Source organism: Monomorium pharaonis, chromosome 7 (assembly GCF_013373865.1).
Source record: "Monomorium pharaonis isolate MP-MQ-018 chromosome 7, ASM1337386v2, whole genome shotgun sequence".
NCBI lineage: Eukaryota > Metazoa > Arthropoda > Insecta > Hymenoptera > Formicidae > Monomorium > Monomorium pharaonis.
Window position 1 is genome coordinate 729,306 of NC_050473.1, and position 26,857 is coordinate 756,162.

Sequence of the window (26,857 nt, forward strand, 5' to 3'; positions counted from 1 at the left end):
TCTTAACATTTTATGCTCTTTAGTATCAATGTTTGCTTATTATATGTATGTACATAATTACGGAATTCACGAGACGCGAGTTGTAATATCATTATTAATAATTAATAATTAATTTAAGCACGTTCTATACTCAATTTGTGTTGATGATGAACACATATTTTAACATTTGGGCAAAAATTTATTAAAATTATTTATCATATATTTTAATTTTTATTAAAGACTTATATTAAATTATAGCTTCCTTTATTATTTCTTTGCAATGAGAAAAACATAAAATTGTTAATTATTATTTACATACATACATATTTTACTTTTCGTGTGTTAAGGATACATTGAAGATGAATAATAACTTGCATTATATCTATACTTCGAAGAACTGGGAAGATTTATATTAATATTAATTAAGAATTAATAACACTCATAGATTTAAATATAACGTTTATTTATTTACTAAAATATTATACAAAAGTATTTCATTTTTTTTTTATTTAAAAATGCAACCAACGCATAGTTGCGTTTAACTTCGACGTCGCGACAGCGTATTTTTTTTCTCAGCGCGTTGACATCAATTATAATATCATCGAATAGATTTTTATGCTATTCGTACTACGTGGATTACTTTTACGTGTCTTTACGATTCATTGATAAAATCGAGATGATAGGAGACGTCGGTGTAGACATCAGGTTCGCCCTTCGCGCATGGAAGAACCCAGGAAGTAATCCCGACCTGTACGCCTTTGGAGATGAGCGGGCCACCGCTGTCGCCCTGAAAATGCAAACCGACGTTTTCGTTAACTTTCACTTAACTATGGAACCTCTTCAATAATTCGTGGACCAATTGTCGGACCGCAGAAACTATAATACTCTCGTCTGTCCGATTGTGAACCATTACTCACGGAACAAGCTCCAATTCCGTAGCGATTATACGCGCACAAGTGGCTGCCGGTCAAGGGCATGTCATAGTGAGCTTCCTGACATTCCTTCTGCGAGACTATGGCCTGGTTCATCTTCAGGAGATTACGCGGGAGCCGTCCGTGGGTGCTGATCTGACCCCATCCGGACAGGGTGCAGGGCTGTCCGGGTTTGGGTCGAGACTTGGCCAGAGCGATCGGTTTTTGGTATTCGTTGTATTTAATCGGCGACGCGAGCTGAAACGAATTACCAAAGCGATGATATCGAAACGCGCGTAAAATGGACGAAGGAAGACATTGAGAAAAAATTAGGAATAACTTACAAGCTGACGCTTTCGAAATTATTAAAAGGCAAATCGCAGTGGTGAATCCTGTACGTTGACTTACCGTGATCACCGCAACGTCATTCTTCCAAGCGTCTTCCGCTTGGTCAGAGTAATCCGGATGCACGACGACGTTCGACACAGCGTGGAGGTGTCCACCGTACCTATCAATGCTGCCGGTAGCGACTTTAAAGTTGCGATAAGGGTAATATGCAAGACCGTGCACACAGTGAGCGGCAGTCAGGACTTTTTGCCGGCCGATGATGGAGCCACCGCAAATGTGTGAGCCATCCAATCTCAAAGAAACTTGATGCGGAAATTCACCTGGCTCAGCGGGTTTGCCACCGACGATCGCTTCGGGTTCCTCAGCGAACGTCTCTGTAAGTAAACGAATGATTGACGACTGATAATGATTAAAAAAAATATTAATAAATATTTATGAATATTTATTATAAATATTATCGTGTGCTGCATGGAGATGTGCAATACGCTCTTACTTACGTTGTGCGAGAACGCCGATCACCAAGAAAATGAATGGTAGCATGATCGATGGGTAACTTAGCTATCAAGCTCAACGAACCAGATAAAAAAGTAAAATGAAAGCTACAATTTTCGCTCCCTTTTTATAATGGATTAATTATTATTATTCGTATTTGTCACTCGAGTTCGACGAACAGCTGCTTACATTTCTTCTAAATACAATGACGTTCTTATTTTGCATTTTAATAAGGTAGATATATGATAAGATCAAGAATTACAGACTTAATTACGTTGCGATTTTATTATAGTTTAAATGAAGAAGAACGCACATAAGTCAAGTTTCTCTATTTGCTTTTCGATATCTTGCGTTTTGTGCGGATGAGCGAGCTCGCGGTGATGATAATAATAATAATGATAATAATGAAGAGATTAAACTCTTTGTTATAGTAATGATTGAACATATGAATCATATTTCTCTTATTATTATTTGTTTATCCGAGCAAAACGTAAGGCGCCAGTATTAGTAAATAAAAAAATTCAACATCTTAAACTTAACAAATTAGTATGGGAACTATTAACAATTTACATTATACATTTAAACAATTAAACACTAAACAAACAAATGTCTAAAAAGGGTATGTTACTACTTTTATTATAAAAATTCAAATTCAAACACGTTTTATTCTTTATCAATATTTCTTGCTCTCTAAATCACAATCAGTGCAAACTCGACAAAATCAGTGGAAATATATATTGACTTTCAATGATGTACATATAATCATTTACTGATTATCAATCAGTGAAATAAATACACTGATCTTTCAGTGACTATATACATTAATTCTAAAGTGAAAATTACTGAAAGACAGTGAATATTCACTGATTATCAAAGTTATAAGTATGCACTGCAAATCAGTGAATATATATCCACTGATTAAGATTTAGAAAGTGAAGACATAAATCTATGTTTTTCTACTTTACATGTTTCTATGTAAGTTAAAAAATTTTTTTTATAAAAAAATAATTTATAAGTAAAACGATAAGTTTATCAATTTGGGCGAGCAAGTATAACATATGTGCGATAAGTGGAGAAAAAGAAACGATTATATATTATATATATATATATATATATATATATATATATATATATATCATATGCTTGAATAAACAATTAACTAAATAGGAGCAGTAAAAAAGCCACAACCCTTTTTTAATGTAAAAGATCTCTCTCCCTTTATTAAAAAAAATTATTTTTTTCCTTGATTATGATTAATTAAAAGAATTCTTGAAATCTGCACTTTTGACATTTACTTATCAACTTCAAAGCCGCGGCTGTGTAAATGTAAATATCTTTAATTTCGAGGAATCTAAAGAATAAGGAATATTAAACTGGAAATAAAAATTGATATAGTATATTTATAAAAGATGACAATTATACAGTATTATTTATAAAAAGATTGAAGGAAGTTTAACTTTAGATTATTTTTTTATCGCGATACAATTATTTTAAGATATTACATTTTTTATATATTTTTTTTATAGATTCTAAACACACACACACACACACATTAAACACAAAAATTTAAAAAAGCCTTGTATTTATTGAGATTTTTGCCATGTTTTAAAATGCAATTATAATAAATATTTTAAGTGTTATTGTTAGAAATTTAATTTGAAAGAAAATCTACATTTTGAATGAAAACTATAAATCTTTTATTATTTTTCAAGTCTATTCTGAAAAATATATTATTCTGATCGTAAAATGCAAGCGCAACACACGCGCAGACGCGCACGCCAGCTAGCGGAGCAATTTTCAGACATTAAATCAAAGAGAATGTTGTAGTTCATGTCCAGTTTGTCAGAGGGCACTTGCCGTTTTTGCTTCATGCTTCAGAAGAAGGTTGTCCCAGCTCACAGCTGGGTGTGTTTTCGATGGGTTGTTAATCCCTAACCTATCGATAGTTGGCTGATCGATCAAAAGGTGCCATATACGCGCACACGTCCTGGTGCCGTCATCGCTGTCGATTTACAAACAAGTGTCAAACCCAGAAAGCTGTCAAAATGTTTGGTGAGTACCGATAATTTACGTAGCCAGAATTATGTATTTTCGAAGACGCCAATTGAATCGCGAGCGGACGACGACTTGTCAGCACATTTTAATTTTTTCTTTATTTTTTTTAAATCAGGCTGTTGTTGGTGTTTCGCTGCGTTACGACCGAGATACAAGAGGCTCGTTGACAATATCTTTCCGGTCAATCCACAGGTGAGATATTTTTATATTTTCTTTCGTTTCTTGTTGACCGGTACATTTTATAGCTTTATTCACGAGTAAATCAATACTGAAACGCTGTCCTTGACACGCGAAAGAGACCAAAATGATTATTCTATTTACGGCTGAACTCGTGATATTTGCGACGTATGAGAAATCGTATTGACACATGTCTCGCACGCGACAATCTCTATTAACTTTGAAAAGGCTGGAGTGGCTCATATATGAGCCACTAAAGTAGATACATAGCCTTTACTATTTAGCCTTTAGAAAGCTAGCATTTTTCTATTAAAATTTTGAATTTTTTCATATTAAATTTATACATATATACAGCCTACATGTTTTATACAATTTCCGAGTTTGTTACTGACTCGTATATGATATACATTAATGAATTATACAAATAGGATGGATTAATCAAGAATAATATGGAGAAACTGACATTCTATTCATTGAGCAGTCCTGAGAAATTGGATAGAATTGGTGAATACTTGTTTCAGCGAGCTTCCAGGGATATTTATAGGTAAGATAAAAACATGCAATATAATAACATCTTTCATTGTAAGATACACAAGTAGCCACATTATAACAGTGATTATATAAATAATCATACACTACTGCCGCACATAATTAGAAGAATTAATCCTGATGACTACTGCAAGCATGACGGGCAATAAGTACAGTACATTATGTATATAGTGTGCTAATCTATAGTCAATACATTGTGAAAACAGAATAAGGATCCTGTCTAATAAGAATATATCCTGATAGGCGACGAAATGGCTTTGTCGTGATTGCCATGGAAGCAATGGATCAGCTCCTCGTGGCTTGTCACGCACAAACTCTGAATCTATTTGTCGAAAGCTTCTTGAAAATGGTACAAAAGCTATTGGAATCCACAGATCCTCAGTTACAAATTCTCGCGACGCAGTCTGTAAGTAACGATTATTGATGTTACTCTTTTTTTCACTGATTTTACTTATTAATATATTGATTTTTAGTTTGTCAGATTTGCCAATATCGAGGAAGACACACCCTCTTATCATACCCGTTACGATTTCTTCGTGTCGAAATATTCGGCAATGTGCCATTCCAATAATGACGATCCCACTACACGCAAGCAAATTAGGCTTGCTGGAATTCAAGGGTTGCAGGTAAAACGCTCTACTAAATATTATATATTAAATTATTGTTTACATTAAAATTTGCATCTGTATATATTCATATATATCTTTATAGGGCGTTGTGAGAAAAACTCTTTCTGACGATTTGGTCGAGAACATCTGGGAACCTGTACATATGGACAAGATAGTGCCATCATTGCTGTACAATATGCAAAATTCAAGGTAATTTCAAGAAACGAGAAACAAGAAGAAACAAATATTATGGAGCATGCATAAGTTGACACCAAGTATGTATCTTTAGATACGCTGATAAGGAAGATACGACACCAGACAGCCCAACCGAAGAACGATCGGATCCGCCACAATTTGCGGAAACTTGTATGCGAGAATTGATTGGGCGCGCATCATTTGGCCATATTAAATGCGTTATAAGACCTGTATTGAGGTATGAGACAAATTCCTTGGAAGTCTCTATGTAAATATATTTGTATAAGAAACATTTGAATTAATATTTATTTTTTTTATAGGCATCTGGATAATCATCAGTTATGGGTCCCTAACTACTTCGCAATTCATACTTTTAGGATAATTATGTTTTCTATCCAGGTATGTAACAATATAAGTCAAATAATATTTGACATATCGAATAATTAATTTTACTTTAATGTATATTTCAGTCACAGTATTCCTACACTGTAGTGGAAGCTTTAATGACGCATCTTGATGATCATTCAAAGTCATCCCCTAAGATTCGCACTAGCATTGCAGATACTTTATCTAAGATTATATCAATTGCTGCAGGTGAAAGTGTTGGTAAGTAGATATAGAAAAGTTAAATACATTCGATGTAAATTCTATTGTCTAGTTGATATAAATTTATATACATAAACGATAATTATTAAATTTAAATTATGGCAGAAAATAAATTATGGATATCTTAACAATATATTCTTTTTCTAGGACCCTCTGTATTAGAGATTATAAATTCCTTATTGACTCATCTACGGGTTAGTGTAACGAGAAACCAATCGTCAAGTAGTGATGAGCAATTATATCAAGAAGCTCTTATTAATGCTCTTGGAGAATTCGCAAATCATCTTCCCGATTATCAAAAAATTGAGATTATGATGTTCATTATGAGTAAAGTTCCATACAGTCAGCCAAATCGTATTGTATCGGTCGGTAAAGGAGACGTGTTACTTCAAAGCATACTTTTAAAATCGTTGTTAAAGGTACATCATTTATTATTTTATTATTGAAATTATCAATAAAGGTATAGGTTTAAATACGAATTTTATATACAGGTTGGTACAAAGTATCAAACAATTCACCTGAACACGACGTTCCCACCCAGTTTTTTGGACCCATTACTGAGAATGTCACTGGCAGCAGATGCTCAAATGAGGCTTCTCGTTCAAAAAATATTCCATACCTTAATTGACAGACGTCGAAATATTACAAAGCTCGCTAAGCCAACGTAAGTTTACTTTTTAATCAATAAATTTTGCCAAACAAATGTTTTGTTAATACTTATATATCTTCCCTTTTTTGTAATTTTTGAAAATATTTATTCTTTTAGCGTGAATGTAGCAGAGCTCGATCTTGTTATTGAAAAAGCATCCAGGCCTGATGTAATCTTCATTCGGAAGCACGGCCCTGAAATCTACTTAGCGTTGTATGAATCATTAGAACTGTCTAGTAACACAGTAGAAAATGTGGAATCTATTTATACCACGTTGGCATTACTTGCCATTGAATTGGCTTCTGAGGAAACAGTATTAGAGTTATTGAGATTAGTGTTGAGCCTACAAGACTTGGCGTTGACGAGTAGTCAAATTAGTCTTCCACTGAAGTTCAATTTACACGCAATAGTTATCAGCCTACTAGTCTTAATATCATATGTCTGTAATATTACTGCTCTTATGGATTATGCGGCAAAGGTAAGTAATTTGAAATTTTCAACTTCTATTGATCTTATATTAAGATCATGATGTATTGTTAAAAATAAAATAATAAATCCATTTTAAGGTGATAGAAGCGCGTCAAAATGATAGCCCACATTTGCTACCAGATTTACAATCTCAATATGATACTGGTCTAACGTCCAGATTAGCGCCAGCTCTTTTAGTCGATCAAACTGTTGTCAGCGAATGCCTGAAGGGAGCTGGACTTGACAGTGGCAAATTACAACAAGGTTCAGGTTACAACGGCAATTCTTTGCAGCACAGGTAAATACCTGCCAAGTAGTCGATAATCAACCGTACACATTAAGCATTAGCACAGAAAATATTGCCTCGTTTTATGTGTAAGTTTTGTCATGTCATATTAAACTTTCTTTACTAGGCATTCATGGGTTGACGCTGGACGAAATTCGCTAGCCGATATTAATTCTGGAGGTCCAGAATTGGACAGTGGAGGTTCATCACCTGGTGTACAAAAAGTATGATTTAAGTTTAATTTATACTAAATTAGGAGAGATATATGATTGTTTAGTGCAACTATTATATATCATTTTTCCTAATCTCTCTTGGGTTTATTTTATCTTACAATTTTGTTAATTATCTTCTTATTCATAATTAATTTTTCGCAGAAATTACCTGGAGAAGAATTAACCTTTGAAAGTATGAAAAGAATTTTGACAGAGAACAATAATAACCAAGTTGTAGAAGAAGAGAAGCGAATGCAACTCTCTCAATTCTTCAGAAATGCACCATTCCAGGATTTAGTGTCAAAAACACAACCAAAGGTTCATTAATGAGCGTATATAATATTTGATAATTATCACAGTTAGTAAGCTTTCTAATCTTTTCTTTTCTATTCACAGCACGATGTTTTACAGAGCAAGTTGTCAGAGATATTTAATACATTATCTGTTGATCCGCGCAACGCGGTTCCTGCAACTGGACCACAAACGGATATTAAGCCAAGTCAAACTCCAGCTTATGAAATTCATTTCCCAGAGCTGTTTGTATATTAAACAGCTATTATTCTTGTTGCATTAATATTAAGTAGTGGATTGTATTAAATCTGTGTACATGTTACTAAGTATGAACCACACAATAGCTGTCCTTTAAGGATTGACTTATGTACATAATAGAGAAAATATTTTTGTTTCTTATTGTTAGATTTATATTTTTAATTGAGGTTGATAAGTTGTTCATACTTGTTTATTTTTAATGAATAGCTTTCAAATATTGTGTAAACTATTATGAAAATGGTTAATTAGTATTTTTATAAAATCAAGGATTTTATAGAATTAAAAAATGTATAAAGAGAGATGTCAATTCCTTATATGCACATAAAATGATTATTAGAAAATAGAATTATTTGAGATTTTATAATATTACAGAATTAACTATTTTCATATAGTATAGGTTGATTCTGATTAATCTGTCGATACTTCAGCGAATGAGCACAAAACGAAATTTTCACATAATCATTGACATAATAAGAAGTCATATATGTACAAAACAGATTTTAACAAAAATAAGACAAATAATAATTTATATATATTTCGACAGTAGAGACTAATTAAATATGCACTGTTATTTAGTTATACCTGTTGACGTAAAGTTAAAAAGTGTATATCTGCGTATATCTCTTTATGTATAATCCGGATCAAAGAAATTTTCTCTCGCGTCAAAAGTTGATTTAAAAAGGTTGCACAATGTATATTTATAAATATAGGTTCAAAATATTTTGTAAATATGCATACATTTAAAAAAATACAAGTTGTCAACCTGGAAAAAGATTTATTATAGTGCAATGCTTATCCTTCTTACATTTCTCTTCAATCACTTGTTCACATATAATATATATGAAAAAAAAAAGAGGTGTACACTTGAAGGAGCAGAGCAATTTTTTTCTTGTACTTCGTTCTATGAAAACCTGTAGCATTATCAACTGTTCTTTTCTTTATTGAATCTTTGTACAAAATACTCGAAAGGTCATCAAATATGTAATGAGTGGAATGAACACGGATTATATTTTGCAAATATCTGGTGGTTTCCTTTATTCAACCGCTCATTGTAGGAACACGATTAGTCTGTTTCAAATCAAGTACACAAGTTAAGTAGCATCTCTTAGAGAGCAGGTAAATCGAACTACATATTAATAGATATATGATCTTACAATCTAACAACTATGCGACAATGTCGAATATTATTGATCTGTAATTTATACATTGTATAAATTGTACGTCGTTTCCGCAGGAGGTTGTAGGAAACAAACGTTTTCAACGTCGTTCATATATTACTTCGTGAATATAACTTTTAATGTACGAGCGATTGAATTAAGGCATTAGAGTAGGATGTGCCATTCGTGCGACAACTACTTAACATAATTTGATGAATTTCTTTTTTTCTTTTTCTTGTATTGAAATGCGTTTGGTCAAGTTTGGTACACTCTAAGAGGTATTTCAAGGCTCCACCTTCAGCAGCTCCACATCAAAGATGAGAACGGCATTTGGTGGGATAGTGTGTCTCTGTCAAGGCTAATACAGTTCATGGTCTGGCGTTAGTTTTATCAAATAGAATAATTATACTAATTATTTTATTTGATAAAATTATACTGAATATATTTTTATTTCGTGTATTTAATATATTTTTTATATTATATCATTTTGCATTAAAGGATATATTCCAGGGTGACCTCGGCTACCATAAGCAAAGTCTGGAGAACAAGTTAGCTTGGCCCGCTGCCCGACGCACATTTGTGCAACTCCTTGGTCCCAACCTTTAATTACTTCACCTTTCCCGATTTTGAATTTAAACGGTATACCGCGGTCCCTGCTGGAATCGAATTTCTTTCCATTGTCAAGAGTACCTGCAAACATTAATGAAGTCAAAACATATGTTGATTGTATCTTTACAAGGTCTTAAAATTGTATACATTATATAGAATTTATACGCGACATTGTAATTTCAGTCCATTTGATGTTACAAATACCTGGAAGCACTTCTAATGTTAAGTGGACCGTAACTTATAATATTGTCATATGGCGAGTTTATTTTTCTCTTTTGTTTCTCCATTTTTCCTTCATACAAAGGCTGTGTTCCAAAATTTACTACCAGTATTAAAAATATATTCACGTAACATGAACTATAGACTTTCAGTACTGGCAGTGAATTTCGGAACGCAGCCATAGATATAATTTGGATATCAATCTCATGCGATGAAATATTCACCTGTATAATGCACGACCACAGTTTGCCCGGTCTTTGGGTAGGTCTGACCTGCACATAGAAAAACATATTCGTGAAATAACATAGATAAAACTCGAACATGTATCATTTAAAATTAGCAACGAGGAATAAATAAGGTAAATCATGTCGTCGATCAGAGTTTATTTTATCTCGAATAAAGAACGCTCCACCGTAGCACAATTGGAAGTCTATATTAACGATAAGTATAAAACGTAAAATTTCCGGAATATCAAGCATGGTGTGGCGCGCGCGCGCGCACCTACGAGCGCGAGCGAGCAAGCGAGCGAGCGAAAGGAAGAGAGAAGGGAAGGAGAGAGAGAGAGAGAGAGAGAGAGAGAGAGAGAGAGAGAGAGAATAAGCGAGCGGGGAGAGTTCTCGCGATGGGAATGCGAACGACGAGATTCGAGTCTTTAGAAAAATAAAAATGCATAATTACCATCTCCAGGACTCAAGATTTCGACATCCACGCCCATGGCTGCGTGTCCTTCCTTTCCCTGTTACGGCGGAAAGCTCGTTTCCCTCGGGGATGACGAGATGTGCGCGAAGATCGTAAAGGCTGATCGCGGGATCGACTCGCGTTGGAGGAACGGTCGTACGAAACTCACCGTGAGAAGAAGGAACTGTTCGCGGCGTCTCGAAAAATGAGGATGATGCCGCTCCACCACTCCACTACGCCGTTCAATGAATATGGGCCGAGCATACGAAGTAGCTAGAGCACCAACCGAAACCGATGATGCGCGCAAAGGCGAAGATGGCGGCTCAGTGTCATGGCGGTCTCTTGTCCAGAAAAATAAACTCATATTTTCATTGAATTTATGGGGAATAAAATACTCTTCGTCAGAGTCGAAATTAACTCTGATTTAAAATTTATAGTCATCTTTGTGACTGCATGAACAGTTGCGTGTCATGATGTTGGAACGTTCGGAAGGAATGCGGAAGTCCAATCAATCGCGAATTCAACTGAAATTTCAATTCCATTAACTGTCAATCTGAATATATTCTCGCAATAACTTTGACGAGAATTTTCTTTTGAGGATTTCGAAAAATTTGTCTTCCTCGAAGTTTATCTCTTATTATCTTGGAATTACCTATATTTTGATAACATATTGGTTATTTCGACTTTTAATTATCTTTCAATCACGGCGTCTTTCGAACCGAAAGTAGTTATATATATACCTATAAAATTTTCAAGCATTTCTTGCAAAATCTTGACTACTGTATTATATAATAATCATTTTATCTCGATAATATAAATTTTGTACATGTGAAAATTCTATTATAAGAAATCATGACGCTCGATCTATCTCATGATAAATTATATAATATTAATCGTTAATATCTGATGAAGTTATTTGATTCTCTCGAGTCATTGTCACGCTTCGATAAATGACGAATGACATTTATTTACTCATAATCTGCAATCAGTTTCAATTTAATTGTCGCAATAACGTCAGCGTTTGCATTTAGATTTATTTACGTAATTCCCAAGTACATTTGCTGCAATATTGATAACGGTACTTCAGACACACAAAGTCATTCGATTATTATAATTTTAATTTTTGATTTTTTAGATTTATTCGATTATGTTAATTTATAACTCAATATATATTATATCACAGTAACTCAATATTATATCGATATTATAATTTCTTATGCTTAACAATATAATTATTATATTTTATGCTGTTAAATTATAATATTCATATAATTTTACTATTAGTTAAATATTAATATTTTTAGTATTTACAAGATATGTAAGACATTATTTAATATAAAGTTGTAATCTATTTTGTTATAATGTCGAATATTTTGTATATTATTGAACATCTGTTATGCATATCTTTTTCTCCCTCTCTCTCAATATGCAAATTATTTATATATATATATTTTTTACTTTTAATATAAATATTCATAAGTAACTTTTTTTTTCATCGCAATTACAGTGATTTGATTGCTTTTAAATTTAGATAAAATTTCAATGACCCGATTGTATTAATTAATAATCCCCCCTGTGAAGAACCAAGATTAGATTAGTAGCTCGTTCATACATTGCTTTTCCTTAAGATCGGTTGTTCCAACTTCTTGATAAACTTACCTATCAGAAAAATGTCTGTCTTTATTTATTAAAAAAAAATAATAGTAGCTCTTTATGAAGTACATAAATTTTTACGAGTTTCTCAATTTTCCAAAAGAGGTGTTAAGGTACTCGTATTGTAATCTTATGCGCCACTTAAATGAGCACTTTGTAAACTGGTCATAATGAGTTCTTTAAGAATATAATGTTTCTTTATTTTTGTAAATTTTAATTTTACCTTACTTAAAAAATAATTTAAAAAACTAAAATTTTACCTTGTTTAAAAAATAATTATTTTTAAATAAGGTAAAATTAAAATTTACAAAAATAAAGAAACGAATATCTTAATTTTTATAGATAACACTTTTAACTTTTTTAATTTTAAATTTTAATTTTACTTTATTTAAATTAAAATAAAAAATAATTATTTTTAAATTAAGGTAAAATTGAAATTTAAAATTAAAAAAGTTACAAGTGTTATCTACAAAAATAAAGAAACAAATACATTCTTAAAGAACTCATTATGACCAGCTCACAAAGTGCTCATTTAGGTGACGCATAAGATCACAATACGAGCACCTTAAAACCTCTTTTAGAATATTGAGAAACTCATAAAAATTTATGTAATTCATAAAGAGCTACTATAAGATGTCTCCTTGCTGTCTGGGAAGGTATCTCGTAGAGATCTTTCATTTAGATATCTTTGACATGTCTAATTCGAAAATTTTTAAGACATCTTTTAAGATGTCTTTTAGATATTTTTTAGAAATTCTATGAAGATATCTTCAACAAAATCTTCTTAGATATCTTTTAGCTATCTTTTAGAAATGTCTTGAATAAGATGTCTTTTCGATTTCTACAAGATATTGATGTTTACTGGGTAATATGCTTACCTGAGGGATAAGGAAATGAAACAACCAACCGGCCCTTAATCAAATCACGTCATTATCTTATCAAAACTCACAAGATTTAATACGTCGTTAACAATTGCTACTCGAGTTTCTGCGTCGAGTGATAAAACAATCTAGATATGCCTTATTGCATAATTATAATTATTAATATACATATACTATATTGACGCTCCAGCAATTGTTTTAGTAAATGGCATTCCATAATGTTAATATTACAATACTTTCTTTTCTTCAGGCAATATGGTTCAACATTGCTCCACGTCAAAACTGAAAATCACGTTTCGCACACGCAGCATGGCGCAAAGTTGATAGATCGAAAGAGGAATACCGGAAACATTATCGAAAGGTCAAGCACATGACGCTCACGCTGTGATCCTCCTATTTAAAATATCCATAATTTTTTTATTTACTTTGTCAGCAAATCTTACTTGCAGCGTCTTCTTTTTTTCCAACTTCCTTAATGGAAGAAAAATAACACGCATGAAATAAGCTCTGTAGGAGAAATGGTTCATATTCTTTCGGGATAAATTTGAGAGAAACCATTCGTTAGTTTTTCTTACAGTTTAATAAAAGATATTAGCCACTTTGTGTGAAAGTAATCTATACAAAATGTTTTTGAATTTTTCAATATCAATAAATGCAATAAAAAATCGCTTGTTTTTTACATTATACATATATAATACATATCAAATTAAAGTAGATAATTAATAGGAAAATAAATACACCTACAATTGTACATATTGTTCTTGTACTTTATTACATTTATTATTCGATAAATCATGATCAATTGACAATAATAATAATTACAATAATATTAATAGTAATAATAGAATAATAAAAAATTAATTTTCTTCGGTTCTTGTGACAGCTGCCTCAATGCCGTAAAGTTCCTAGCAATCCTACAGAGTTTATATTTGGTGCAAGTACTTCAGAGATTACATTTGCATATCTCGTGTAGTACAGTCAATTCTTTACGAATTCTCTAATCTTTTCTATAATATTTTAAAATATCAATTAAAAAGAAAATTAAAAAATATATTAATACATGCCCCGAATATGCCCAAGCATATTTTTAATAATTGAAGAATCCTTGAATATTTAAAATACAGAACTAAATCATAGCACTTTTAAAATCGACGCTTTCTACGTGTAGCCGCCTCATTCTCTTATCGCATACAGAAAGCATAAATGTTTCTATTGTCAAATCACGTTTGCTCCATCCGTATATAATTCATGCCCGAACGAATTATAGCTTTCTTCTATGATAAATGCATTGAAAAACTGCAGAAGAAAAACACTGAGCAGTTGCTTTTTGAAATATCAATTTTCATAAATCAAAATATTTTATACGGAAGCTATAACACGCTCCATTACACAGATAATATACATGGAGACACACGTAATGCCACATAAATGTCTATCATATTTTCATACATTATGCGTTACAAGAGAAATATCTGACATTTACAAATATTAATCTTTAACAGTAATATCAGAAGAGCAATTTTTAGCATTCTACTTAGAGTTTGTAATTCTTAATTATTATTAAATTAAATGTATTTTTAATAAAAGCAAACAAAAAGTAATTGTAAATTGTTTGAAAGAGAAAAATAGATTATCAAATTATCTTAAAATCAGCACATTTTTATGTGTAAAATTACATTTAATACTTATTATTTCAAAATCTTAGAGAAATTATATGTAATTATACTTCATCTTAAAAATGTTTACATATTTATCATTTTTCTAATTAAAAAGAAATAAAATTCTTTTACGATTGAATACATCCGTTTTGAAATGCACGTACGTATTCTCAAATGTTTATGAAATGATCAAATCAATTTAGTGGCGCTTCGACATACTCAAAGATAAAATGTGGCGGAGTGTTATGAGTGTCGGTTAACATTTCAGATGGTGCTAATTCTATTGGATGAGCGACCCTCCACGGATCAATATCATTTCCACCGATGTCTAGTCCGAGTCGCAAATTAGCTGGTGTATTACCAATAACAAAGTGATCTTCAGTTAAAGGTAGAGCATCTTTCAATAAAAGCCTGTAAGAAATATTAATGCAAAATTATTATCTTCTTCACTACAAAAAAACTAATCAACAAAATAGTGTTCTAATTTTTCTTACCAAATTTGTTCATCAGCGACAATATGGACCTTAGGAATAGGAAATCCGTTGAATGGTGAAGCAACAGGCAATGTGTAGGCCCCCATGTTTTCAAAAATGATCCATTCACCAAGATCCATTTCGTGCAACATAACATTTTCAATAATTTTATCCAATCCGTCACACGTTGGACCCCATACGCTCGAATTAATCATCTTTCCACAACCGTTCTAAAGAGCAATATATAGATATGTAGATATTAATTTGAAGAAAGTGTGTTAACAAATATTATTAATTTAAATAGTAATCTAAATAAAATACTTTACCTTTAGAGGAATGGGAGTTACGTGTTGATGATCGTACAACAGACAATTAAATGATCCGTAAACACCATCATTGATGTAATACATGTTGTGCGTAACAGCATTGGAATCTCCGCGTATTGAACGTTTGCTATGGATACTCGTTGCCAATGTAAATGCAGATGCGACATAAAAGCGACCTGGTTCAGCAATTATGTGAACAGCATCAGCTAAAAAAAATTTTTATTGTAAAATGCGATCCAAAAATATACCAAACATAACAAGAAAATAACTTACTGTTGAAGTAATCATCGAGAGCTTTGTTAATAACTTCTGCGATTTTGTCAATACTTGTGCCTTTGTTACCCGGATAACCGCCACCAAGATCTAAGAGATACGGCTTGAAACCAAGATCAGTAGCCATGTCAAATAATATCTTGCAATGATGAATAGCGCGATAGAACACCGGTGGATCTTGACATCCGGAACCAACGTGAAAACTGAAGCCCACCACGTTAAGGCCCAAGTTATACGCAAGATGTAATAGATTAGGAGCTTCGTATATCGGATCACAGCCAAATTTCATGCCGAGTGGGCATTGAGCCGTTTCTGCATCGCAACGAATTCGTATAACGATCTGCACAAATGAGAAAGTTGCAATAATATGATACAAACACTTTCAAAATAAAATTAACCACATTTAAAAAAAAAATGCAATATTAGAGAAGTTAAATGATGCGTAATTACCTTGGCAGTTGGAAAAAGTTTCTTTATCTTGTGCAGCTCGCTTTCATTGTCTACAGTCATAGTTTCTACTCCTACTGCAGCAGCGTGACGAATATGTGAAGCAGGTTTTGCAGGATTAGCAAAAATAATTCTTGAAGAGTCTACACCAAGGCTTAATACTTTGTTTATTTCATTCTGCAAAATAAAAAAATATATAAATATCTTTAATGTAAAAGTATACGATTAAAGATACATTTAATATTTTGATTATATTTACCTTAGATGCACAATCAAAATTGGTACCAAGGGCTGCTAATACCTCAATTACAATCAAATTGTCGTTACATTTCACAGCTGAAATTGAATAACTTTTATGAATAACACTATACGTAAAATAAATTCTAAATGTTAATAACTTACCATAATAGGGTTCGACTCGTGGCAATTTTTCTTTCCAGATTTGATGCTTTAGGACAATATCTCCTATATCCAACACGTAGAAGGCTTCTTCTTGCAAACCACTCATTGCAATGTTTTTGATAACGGTCATAACATTAGACTCACTGTCCAAAACATGGATACGCTCATCAAGATTTGTTACCTTCATGTTGATTGAGTTTGATTAAATTAATTAGTACTCTGTAGGTGCTAGGCAGCAAACTGAAAATCAAACAAACATTATTAAACAATAGATATAGGCGTACAAAATAAAAATTAATTTTTTACCCTGTACGTTGTTAACTTTAATAAATTTAATATAACAAAAATACATACGAGGCAGCTGTCAATGCTAGTTAGGTGGGTCGTAAGGAAGCGGATTACGACAAGATCAATGTGGGGGTGCTAGCAAAGCCACGGGGGCTCTGCATTCAGGGCCAACTTCCAGTTGCCGGAGTTATTCAAGCACCCACGAACAGACTGGTCGACCAGTCTATCGCAGATAGAATCCTGCAAAAAAGCAATCATTAGATTAACTAAATACTTATTGTATGGTTTATCATATGGAAAACCAATATTGTCATAATTTGTACTGTAATTTGTAAAAATAAAAAACATGAATAAATGTAAAATTACATAAATTTAAAACTCTGTAATATGTTATTAATTAAGAAGAAAAAACAGTTGTTTAAATATACGTTTATAAATTAGCATATGTGGTAACATACTAAAATTCTATCACATATTGACCAGAATTTTATCTTATCCATTTATCTTAAATTTATCAGAGCCAGTAAAATCCGATATTTCCTGTGACGTATGTAGTTCACAAGAAAAAATGTTGATATTAATTTTGCCCAATCTTTTACATATGTTTTTTATAAATATGTAAAGCTATACTATCTTTTCATTGCAATTATACATGCTATGTGTTTTAAAACACACACACACACATACACACACACACACACACACACAAAAGTATAATTATATCAAAAAGTTTCATACAATAAAATATTAAAATAAAATCAATAAGGTTAGATAAAATCCAATTAGATCCTACCTGCAGGGAAGTAATTCTCGTTTCTTTATGTAAACAGTAAAAAAATAATTATATCACGGTTTAAAAATTTTGGTAGCGTTTTTAAATTTTAGCGATTCCTCTATCGCGTCTCATGTACTTATGTATAGCAAAAGTAGAATATAAATATTTCACAAATTATTTAAAACGTAAAATACGTTTACGATACACGTATATGTGAGAAACTCCGTTTAACTTCGATCTGAGCAGAGAGAAAGTCAGAACGATACTGCACTCGAAGCTATTATTTGGGCCATTATTTATATGAAGAAGATAAGTAGTATCAGTCTGTAGCGTTCAAGTCTACTTATACAAAATTATCTGACAACCAAGATGGTTCATCAGGAAACCAAATTAGACTGGAAGGCTAATATAAATGTTACTTAAGAGCCAAACTCCACTTGGGGGTGGGAAATACCGTCAATTAATCTACGCAATATAATTGATTGTTGGTCTAAAGTACTCAGAGATTGACATATCATTGACGTATTAAAGGAATGTCCAAAAAAATTATAATACAAATCTTCTTTTCTCCGGGAAATAATATTCATCTCATAATATTCATTTCCTCTTTCGATAATATTATCGATAATATTAATATAATTATCAAATAATACAGAATATACAAACAATATAAAAATATAAAAATATGTGTACGCATTTTTCAAATAAATGTCCTAAGACATGTATGAAGAAGTACCTTTTACTGAATTTTATAAAATACATATTCACAAATTCTAAATTTGTATAAATTATAACTTTTAAAATATTTTTTTCAAAATATTGTTCTTATGTACATCTTATGTATGTTAAAATATCGTAAGTATTTATAAAGTAAATAAAAATAGCTTAGATTATTTCTTCATGCAAAAAAACATTTAATAATAATTGTATATAAAAGTCCTTTAAAGTTGAGATTGATAATTCCTTGTTTTATTAAACAAGTTCACATACAAAGGAAAGTTCTTACATAACGTAACAATGGCTTCCGCCGGTTTGAAGGGGAAATACTGGTCTGAGTAAGATAGCACAGGGTCTCAAGATATGAGTAAATACGGCTACTGGCCATTCTGCAGACATTGATGTTAAAACACGTGGTGCAAAGCAAGCGAGAGACTTCAAAAAACACGTCTTATCGTCGTCATACAGATTAAAGTTTTCATAAATGTAACAAGGATAATATGCTTTAATAACGATTAATATGTAAAAACATATACATAATTATAAGATATGATATAAATTGATAACTAATTAATATCTCTTCCGAAATGTTTGAAATTTGCTCTTTATTTTGCTACTGAACGGAAATAAACATTTATGTCTAAAGAAGTTAACAAAACTTTCTAAATATATATATATATATGTATACACATACATAATATATATATATATATATATATAATTTATATTTTTTATTGTGATAATTTTATATTGTTTGTACATTGTTAGAAAAGGGTCTTTTTATGATATAGATTATTGCGTTCCCCTCTTCAGTCATTGAATTTAAATCCAATTAAACGTGTCTAAACTGTGATAAGTTAAAAAATAAGAATTGCAAGTATAAAAAATGCATTGCAAAAATATAAAATAAAGTCTTAATATTATAAAAATTATTAAATATTACTTCATTAAAAAAGCAAAAAAAAATCAAATAACCAGAACAATTCGTAGAAACTTTGACACATTTAATATATATGAGTAAATTTTTGTAACATTGTACTTCCTATTTATCATTATTTTCTTAAGAATTTAGTAACGTTTACTTCTACTAATACAGATAAACTTTAATCTCGTTTTAACTTATTCTTTATCTTTTTCTAATTCTTAGAAATAACTAAAGATAAAAGTTAATTTAATTGGTTAAAATAAAATTAAGACTATTCAAATTGGAAACTGATATAAATATATTATGCATTTGTAGATTTTTAATTAATAATATTGATAAAAATATGAAAACTCTTGCATTTTGTGTGATATAACAAAATTCTGTGTTATTACAAAAAGCATGCAAGCTTTTGTAACTGATTATACATATATACACATGTAAACTAACAAGGGAATGGTCAGAAGAGTCTTTCACCGATTTTAATGAGCTTTGGATATAAAATTAAAATTGGAATTTAAATGTTGTAGAACATTTAAAAAATATTAGACCTATATCTTTTTAGCTGCGTGTCTCGACGTTTAGGAGTTAAAACCACCCCACGGAAATAACGCATTTTTTCGTTTTTGACAAATATCTTTGAAAATATAAGAATTATTAAAAAATGTTCTATAAGAAAGTTTTATGGCATTTTATACTCTTTATAATGGTACACTTTTATTTTTCAAAAAATTTAATTTTTTAAATTTACCTCCACCTTCTTTTTTTGCAAAATTTTGAAAATTTTGTAAAGACAAAAATTAAAGAGCATTGAAAATCGAATCTATTCATATATAATAATATATGGGTTCCACCATTCCCAATTATTGGTAAACGAGATTTTAATCTCGTGCTATAGGCGCTGCGCTAGAAGTAGTGTTGCCTTATTTCTTTAGTCGCGTCACAATTAATAAGTGCCTCTCCTGCGTATATTTTTATATTAGAACATAAAAACAGATTAATCTTAATTACATAATACCCAATGTATTACATGATATACTTAAAATATAAATGCATGTATACAACAAGAGTAACATACATGTGTACGTATGTGTACGGTATTACAATTATAGTGCTGTGATGCGTAATATTAGAATAGAGATTATTTACCTCTGCACAATTAAATTAAAAAAATATCATATCCAAGGCAGCGTTTGCACAGAGATCATCAGTTCAATCAGTGTTAAAACATAGTTCAAAGGAAAATAGTTCAGACTAATACATGCATATTAATATATACAGGGTGTATAAATATATACAGGTTCCAGATCAACCGGAGAAGACGGCATGTATGTATTCCTCATAAAAAACTGAGTCGAAAATGTCAAATAGCCAAATGTTGAAGGATCAATAGTTTTTAAACGGTGAACTTTGGAAATTTTCCAACCCCAAGCCGTAAAGCTCGCGCCGTCAGGAGCGGTGCAATCAAACGGCCACTTTGGCGAGTACCGCTAAACGGCACGGTGCCGAACAAACTGCACCATACAAATCTGTGAAATCTCTATTAACATTTATTACTGTATTCTTAAATCAAATTGAATTTAATTGATAAAAAGTAACATTAGTTACAAATTCGATAAAACATCACTTATATCAATAAAAAGTACGTGTTTCTGAAATACATTTTATATATAAATAAATTAATAAATAAAATCAACATTAATTAAATTATTCAATCAAATAATATTAAAAACGTCAGTCAACAAACATTTCCAAAATTTTTTTTCAAAAAGATCTGTCACAAACAATATTAAGAAACATTTACATTCAAAATTCGCATTTGATGTAAATAAATATTTCATATTTAGAAAATAAAATAAACAAAATTTGGATTTTATGAGAGAAAAAAGAAATAATACAGTAAAGGAATCGATAATAAATCGTATTATTACTTGATTACTTTGATTCCTTCATTGTATTACTTCCCTTTCCTCTCATATCATAATTCGAAATTTCGTTCGAAATTTTATTTTTTAAATATGAAATATTTATTTACGCATCAAATGCGAATTTCAAATGTAAATGTTTCTTAATGTTGTGATAGAATTTAAAAAAAGTTTTAAAAATGTTCGTCGACTGATGTTTTTAATATTATTTGATTGGATATTTAATATTGATTTTATTTATTAATTTATTTATATATAAAACATATTTCAGAAACAGTTTTTATTGATATAAATCATGTTTTATCGAATTTGCAACTAATATTACTTCTTGTCAATTAAATTGGACTCGATTTAAAAATACAGCAATAGATGTTAATAGTAATTTCACAGATTTGCATGGTGCAATACTCAAGTTTTTTGGTTTTAGGGTTTTACGTTTTGCAAAGGCTAAATTTATGCGCACGTGTCGTATGCAAAATGTATATAAACATTGGTATAAATATATATAAACGTCTCACGTGATATATATGCAAAAACGCCGTGCAAAACACGAGGAAAATACATGTTTTGGGCGCATGACGAAGGAAAATGGGAGATACGGCCCGGCGCAATGTTCGAAAATCGAATATTTAAGAACAATTAAGTTACTTTAGACCCGTCAATTTTTAACTTAATGATTTTTTTTAAATAAAGCTATTTGAATTCCTAAGAGATTTTTCAAGGCCGATTTTACAATTCCTTTGCTGAATAAAATGTGAAAGTCGAAAACCCAAAAACCTTAATAAACTTTTAATAATCTTACATCCATAAAACCAAAACTTTTATGCTGATATCTTGTACATAACAGTAAATGTACATTTGTGAACTTTAATAATACTACTAATGTAATTAAAGATATTCAGTTGCTAATTTTCAGTTAATATTAATTTCTATTAATATTAAGTGAATCAGCATGTTACAGTAGATGTATCATGGTACGCGTATACATGGCTCGCGCCAAGTAAACGCGCAGCGCAAGACCGACCGTATTCTTTACGCGAGTACGCGACCAGGGCTGCGATTCTGTAACTCGTTAAGAAGTGTCGGTGTTGTTATACTGTCGTTGTGCAGCATTTTTACCATATAAAATATCTGCGCAACAACTGTATAACGATACCGATACCTCTTAACGAGTTACAGAATCACACTACTGGGGCTCAATTCTGTACCGCCTACTGACTATCGGTTTTATGTGCTATATTATTATACTTATATTAATCGTTAATCCCAATTACTAATAATGTAATTATTTAAATTATAATTGCAATTCTAATTAATAAACTAATTTTCAAAAATGATATATGAGAACAGATTAAAGCCTTTGATACGATTTTTTATGCTAGATTGCATACGAGGCCTCTTAATACATGTCTTGATTGGCTCAGATGATTATGTCACCAATCGTAAGCCAATGAGGATACGTAGTAAGATCCTCGTATGCGATCTAGCATGAAAAATCGTATCGTGTACGGAAGGCTTAACATAAAGATTTTATATTTGTAAATATTATATTATAAATATTTATAACAGAAATTTTTATATTAATAATACATATCTTTAAAATTATTTATTAATTGTAGATAATGATTCATCACAAAAGAAATTATAATTTTTTTCTTATTGCTGTGTATATATATATACACAATTGCATATCTCATAGCATCTCATCTATCTCATTATTAAATCTAGAATGTCACCAGAATATTTTTGTAGCCCACACACACAAGGCGAATTTGATTTTATCTCCTAATTTAGCAGACGAAGGGATTGACACTGGACACTGACCATAATTTAATTTAAAGTCTTAAGAATCTAGAGAAATACTAGCTGGCGTTAGAACGTTATTAGTTTCCAAGCAGTGCAGACATAAAGTGAAAATGGGGCACGTTTATACCCCAATTTGACTTTTATGTATGCATTTAGTTCGGCTACCGCCATACAAAACATAGTTTTTTTTAATAAACTTGATTCTGTTGTCAACTGGCAAAATTTTATTGTTAAATCTACAACGTTTCGACTTCTACTTTAGATCCTTATCAAATAACTAAAACATACAATATAACGCAATGAACAAATCTACACCTATTTCAAAACGATAGTAAAATAAGAAACGCTACTTTAAACTAAATCAACTTACAAGAGTCTGTTCACACGTTTGAGCAGTAAAAAAAATGTCATCAACACAACTTTTTTTTTACTGCTCAAACGTGTGAACAGACTCTTGTAAGTTGATTTAGTTTAAAGTAGCGTTTCTTATTTTACTTCGTTTGAAATAGGTGTAGATTTTAATGTCCATTGCGTTATATTGTATGTTTTAGTTACTTGATAAAGACCTAAAGTAGAGGTCGAAACGTTGTAGATTTAACAATAAAATTTTGCCAGTTGGATTGACAACAAGATCAAATTTATTTATTATTTATACACTGGTGACTAGAAGCTTGAGATTTACATAGTTTTTTTGTATTTACATTTCGTTCAAATAGGCACTCGCTATAAAAAGATCGGTCTACGTTTGTACAAGTTGCAACATTCCTGTATGTGAAAACCATAGTGGAGACAATACAGTGGCAAGTGCCACTTTGAATCATAAAAATATTTTAATAATTTTTTTTACTTTAATAATATATTGAATATATTCTATATTTAAGGGCAGAACGCTTGGGATATATTTTTAATCCAGTACATTTGATGTTAAAAAAAAAATGGTTATTACATTATCATGAAATCTTTATCTTAAAATGTTCTCAGATTACGTTATTCTCAAAAATTATTTTTTTTTTAATTATTAAACATATTAAACATTTATTATAAGTGAGCTCTTTGATAAATTTTACACTGGAATTAATTATGAGATGGATGACATGCTGCATGATATTGAGTTGTGAATCAGTTGTGTTAATGACATTGCAACAAAGACAAGTTCGTTTATTGCCTAGGTACCAACAATTATATGTTGCTAGTATGGCAAGGAATAAAAATTAATATTATCAAAAACAGTTACTTAAAAATTTTACTAACAAAGCTAATTAATAGTTATTAATATTAATTGACAATTATATTTTAAATTTTAATTACATTATTAGAAAAAAGTTACAAGTAAAAATTAAAGAATGTAATAGAGTAGAAAAAATCTTTTAATCTAATTCAACCTAAATAATATATATTTTTAGAGAATATATGATTAAAATATTGGTTACTGTGCATCAATACTAAGTTTATACAAACTAGAATATCTACTTTATTACTACTTTTTAGGTGGTATTCGTAGTTTCATCTTATATTTATTATTTATATATTAAGATTGCCTTTAGTTTATCACTATATCATTTCTTTTACTATAAAGCATTAAAGTTGAACTTAAGACGATCTTCAATATAAGATTAAACTATAAATACAAGCTTTTGACTTCAAAATATTGACTGCTGTGCGCCCATACAAAAACTGTTGCTCCCTAATATAAGAATGAAATAAAGAAGATTATGATATAAAGCAGATGGTTTTATCATACAAAATGCTTTACACTACAAAATGCATGATATCCAAACAAAATTATCTTTTTAAAGAAGATGAAAAAAAGTGCCAAGTATGGTATGCTCCTCTAAAAAAACATCTTATATCTAAGATAGAACTTTATTTAATTTAACTTAAGTAATATCACAGACTTTATTCCAACCAAATGTAACTTTAATTATTAAACTAACAATTATTTTCAATAATTACACACACACACATACACAGATGCACATTACCTTCTCTATAAAAATAATATCAAAATATTTTGCACCCACTATAATAATGGATATTTATATGAACTGGAACATCTACTGTATTATTATTCTTTATTCCATCATTGTATGGGCGCAAAGCAATTAATATCTTAATTATAAGTACTGGTTAAAAAATAGTAATACAGTAGATATTTCAGTTCATATAAATATCCATTATTATAGTTGGCGCAAGATATTTTGATACCATTTTTGGAGAAAAGGTTAATGTGCGTCTGTGTATGTATATAATTCTCCATTTAAAATAATTGTTAGTTTAATAATTAAAATTACGTTTTGGTTGGAATAAGGTCTGTGATATTACTTAAGTTAAATTAGATAAAGTTTTATCTTAGATATAAGATGTGTTTTTTTAGAGGAGCATACACACACTGGTACCTTTTTTTACCTTCTTTAAAAAGATAAAATATACTGTACATATTTAAACTTTAATTTATTTTAACAAATAAATCTTACATGGTCAATGAACATTTTAGGAAACATCAATAATATAAATGTATCAATATGAAGTGTTGCGATATAGATAAAATATCCATATGTACCATAGCAACAAGTAGCTTTTTTCGCTCCAGAGAAAGACATGTTAAAACGAGTACGAGGTTCATCACAGGAAAAAGTCAATTAACTTCAAACGTCAGTTAATCGGTGAACTTCGAACTGGACGAGCCAGTAAACAGAAGGCGAGACCGATTTCAATAGGGCTCGACCTGCGTATCATTATGCAATTATCGTGGGGGTCCTTTCTCGATAAGAGAAAAACGCGAGAAAGAAGAAAAGATCTTATTATGAGTCATCGGTGTGACGAACAAAGTTTCCTTTCCCTCTTCACCCCAACGGTGGAGCCAACGGAGGGGAGATCCGGGCGGATACGCACCTTATCGGACAATCGCCACCCTGCGGGTCGGCACACGGTTATTGACGGAATGATGGAGGTTTTCGGTGACCGGATCGCAAAAATCAGTCAGAACGGTGATGGGGTGTGGAACGGCGGACCACCGTCGTCCACCGTCGTCGTCGTCGTCGTCGTCGCTGCCGCCAGCCGGCCGTCGAGTTCTCGCGCGCGCAACACCCCGCACGGCGTATCGGCAATGAACATCCGTTTCGCTCACAAGTTAGGGGTTCGTCCTATGCGCCACGTGTGAGCATCGCAAACCCTCGTCCAAATTCCTCTAATCCCAAAATGTCCCAAAATCGCGTCGTCCCCACAAGCCCACAACGCGACCTCGGCCCCGAAGATAGAAGGAGGAAAGCCTAGAAGAACAACGGGAACGGCCGCCGCGCGCAGAGAATGGCGCCAACACGCCACCAGTCGCCACCACCAGTCGATCGCACTGACAAGGATGGTGTGAACGTCCGGGTTTAGGGAATTTCATTCCTTGCTGCGTCGTGTGGCTGCTAGCCGCAGTACGTAAAGGTGCCTTTTCATGCTGATGCTTGACCGCGTTCATTTTCAGCGTCAAAAGACATCACGTGACTAAAAATGACGAATGGGTATCTTTACTTTTAGTCACGTGATATCTTTTGACGCTGAAAATGTCAAGCGTCA

The 26,857-nt window shown here is 31.4% G+C and overlaps 4 protein-coding genes and 1 long non-coding RNA gene across 6 annotated transcripts; 2 read left to right on the plus strand and 3 right to left on the minus strand.

The window, feature by feature from the left end:
- Positions 1-493: 493 nt before the first annotated feature.
- On the minus strand, positions 494-2,083 carry LOC118644156 (chymotrypsin-1-like). The gene is made up of 4 exons (XM_036289884.1): positions 1,736-2,083; positions 1,299-1,612; positions 897-1,148; positions 494-766 (listed from the first exon to the last, which is right to left on the minus strand). Exons 1-4 carry the CDS (start codon positions 1,776-1,778, stop codon positions 632-634), a joined length of 744 nt encoding a protein of 247 aa, XP_036145777.1. The 5' UTR covers positions 1,779-2,083; the 3' UTR covers positions 494-631.
- A 1,513-nt stretch (positions 2,084-3,596) lies between these two features.
- On the plus strand, positions 3,597-8,856 carry LOC105833248 (protein EFR3 homolog cmp44E). Its single transcript, XM_012674829.3, has 16 exons — positions 3,597-3,782; positions 3,901-3,977; positions 4,391-4,506; positions 4,755-4,917; positions 4,985-5,137; positions 5,223-5,329; positions 5,409-5,552; positions 5,635-5,713; positions 5,785-5,920; positions 6,068-6,339; positions 6,412-6,584; positions 6,687-7,047; positions 7,136-7,335; positions 7,451-7,547; positions 7,698-7,853; positions 7,932-8,856. Exons 1-16 carry the CDS (start codon positions 3,776-3,778, stop codon positions 8,082-8,084), a joined length of 2,394 nt encoding a protein of 797 aa, XP_012530283.1. The 5' UTR covers positions 3,597-3,775; the 3' UTR covers positions 8,085-8,856.
- Positions 8,857-9,000: 144 nt separating this feature from the next.
- Positions 9,001-10,981, minus strand: LOC105833249 (12 kDa FK506-binding protein). Its single transcript, XM_012674830.3, has 4 exons — positions 10,748-10,981; positions 10,294-10,341; positions 9,745-9,931; positions 9,001-9,582 (listed from the first exon to the last, which is right to left on the minus strand). The coding sequence occupies exons 1-4, from the start codon at positions 10,782-10,784 to the stop codon at positions 9,525-9,527; spliced, it is 330 nt and encodes a 109-aa protein (XP_012530284.1). The 5' UTR covers positions 10,785-10,981; the 3' UTR covers positions 9,001-9,524.
- Positions 10,982-11,149: 168 nt separating this feature from the next.
- Positions 11,150-14,625, plus strand: LOC118646718. Its single transcript, XR_004964174.1, has 2 exons — positions 11,150-11,825; positions 13,532-14,625. It is a non-coding gene; the product is annotated as an uncharacterized LOC118646718 (long non-coding RNA).
- A 412-nt stretch (positions 14,626-15,037) lies between these two features.
- Positions 15,038-26,323, minus strand: LOC105833250 (ornithine decarboxylase 1). Of its 2 annotated transcripts, none has more exons than XM_012674831.3 (9): positions 26,186-26,323; positions 17,215-17,388; positions 16,861-17,100; positions 16,718-16,794; positions 16,462-16,635; positions 16,012-16,351; positions 15,739-15,944; positions 15,434-15,642; positions 15,038-15,350 (listed from the first exon to the last, which is right to left on the minus strand). In XM_012674831.3, the coding sequence occupies exons 3-9, from the start codon at positions 17,045-17,047 to the stop codon at positions 15,134-15,136; spliced, it is 1,410 nt and encodes a 469-aa protein (XP_012530285.1). In that variant the 5' UTR covers positions 17,048-17,100; positions 17,215-17,388; positions 26,186-26,323; the 3' UTR covers positions 15,038-15,133. The 2 variants fall into 2 exon arrangements, with proteins under 2 accessions (XP_012530285.1, XP_012530287.1); XM_012674833.3 differs by lacking the exon at positions 26,186-26,323 and adding an exon at positions 17,942-18,191 and having other exon boundaries at positions 15,134-15,350.
- Between the last annotated feature and the right edge of the window lie 534 nt (positions 26,324-26,857).

Excerpts from the sequence above, each read along its gene's own strand:
- LOC118644156 (XM_036289884.1), bottom strand. The coding sequence starts at position 1,778 with ATGCTACCATTCATTTTCTTGGTGATCGGCGTTCTCGCACAAC. Across the intron at positions 1,613-1,735 it reads GATCGGCGTTCTCGCACAAC|AGACGTTCGCTGAGGAACCC; the intron begins GTAAGTAAGAGC and ends GTTTACTTACAG. Across the intron at positions 767-896 it reads ACGGAATTGGAGCTTGTTCC|GGCGACAGCGGTGGCCCGCT; the intron begins GTGAGTAATGGT and ends TTGCATTTTCAG.
- LOC105833248 (XM_012674829.3), top strand. Across the intron at positions 5,921-6,067 it reads TGCTGCAGGTGAAAGTGTTG|GACCCTCTGTATTAGAGATT; the intron begins GTAAGTAGATAT and ends TTCTTTTTCTAG. Across the intron at positions 7,336-7,450 it reads GGCAATTCTTTGCAGCACAG|GCATTCATGGGTTGACGCTG; the intron begins GTAAATACCTGC and ends TTTCTTTACTAG.
- LOC105833249 (XM_012674830.3), bottom strand. The coding sequence starts at position 10,784 with ATGGGCGTGGATGTCGAAATCTTGAGTCCTGGAGATG. Across the intron at positions 10,342-10,747 it reads AATCTTGAGTCCTGGAGATG|GTCAGACCTACCCAAAGACC; the intron begins GTAATTATGCAT and ends TTCTATGTGCAG. Across the intron at positions 9,932-10,293 it reads TGTGGTCGTGCATTATACAG|GTACTCTTGACAATGGAAAG; the intron begins GTGAATATTTCA and ends TAATGTTTGCAG.
- LOC105833250 (XM_012674831.3), bottom strand. The coding sequence starts at position 17,047 with ATGAAGGTAACAAATCTTGATGAGCGTATCCATGTTTTGGACAGTGAG. Across the intron at positions 16,795-16,860 it reads ACGAGTCGAACCCTATTATG|CTGTGAAATGTAACGACAAT; the intron begins GTAAGTTATTAA and ends ATTCAATTTCAG. Across the intron at positions 15,643-15,738 it reads TAACTCCCATTCCTCTAAAG|AACGGTTGTGGAAAGATGAT; the intron begins GTAAAGTATTTT and ends ATTGCTCTTTAG.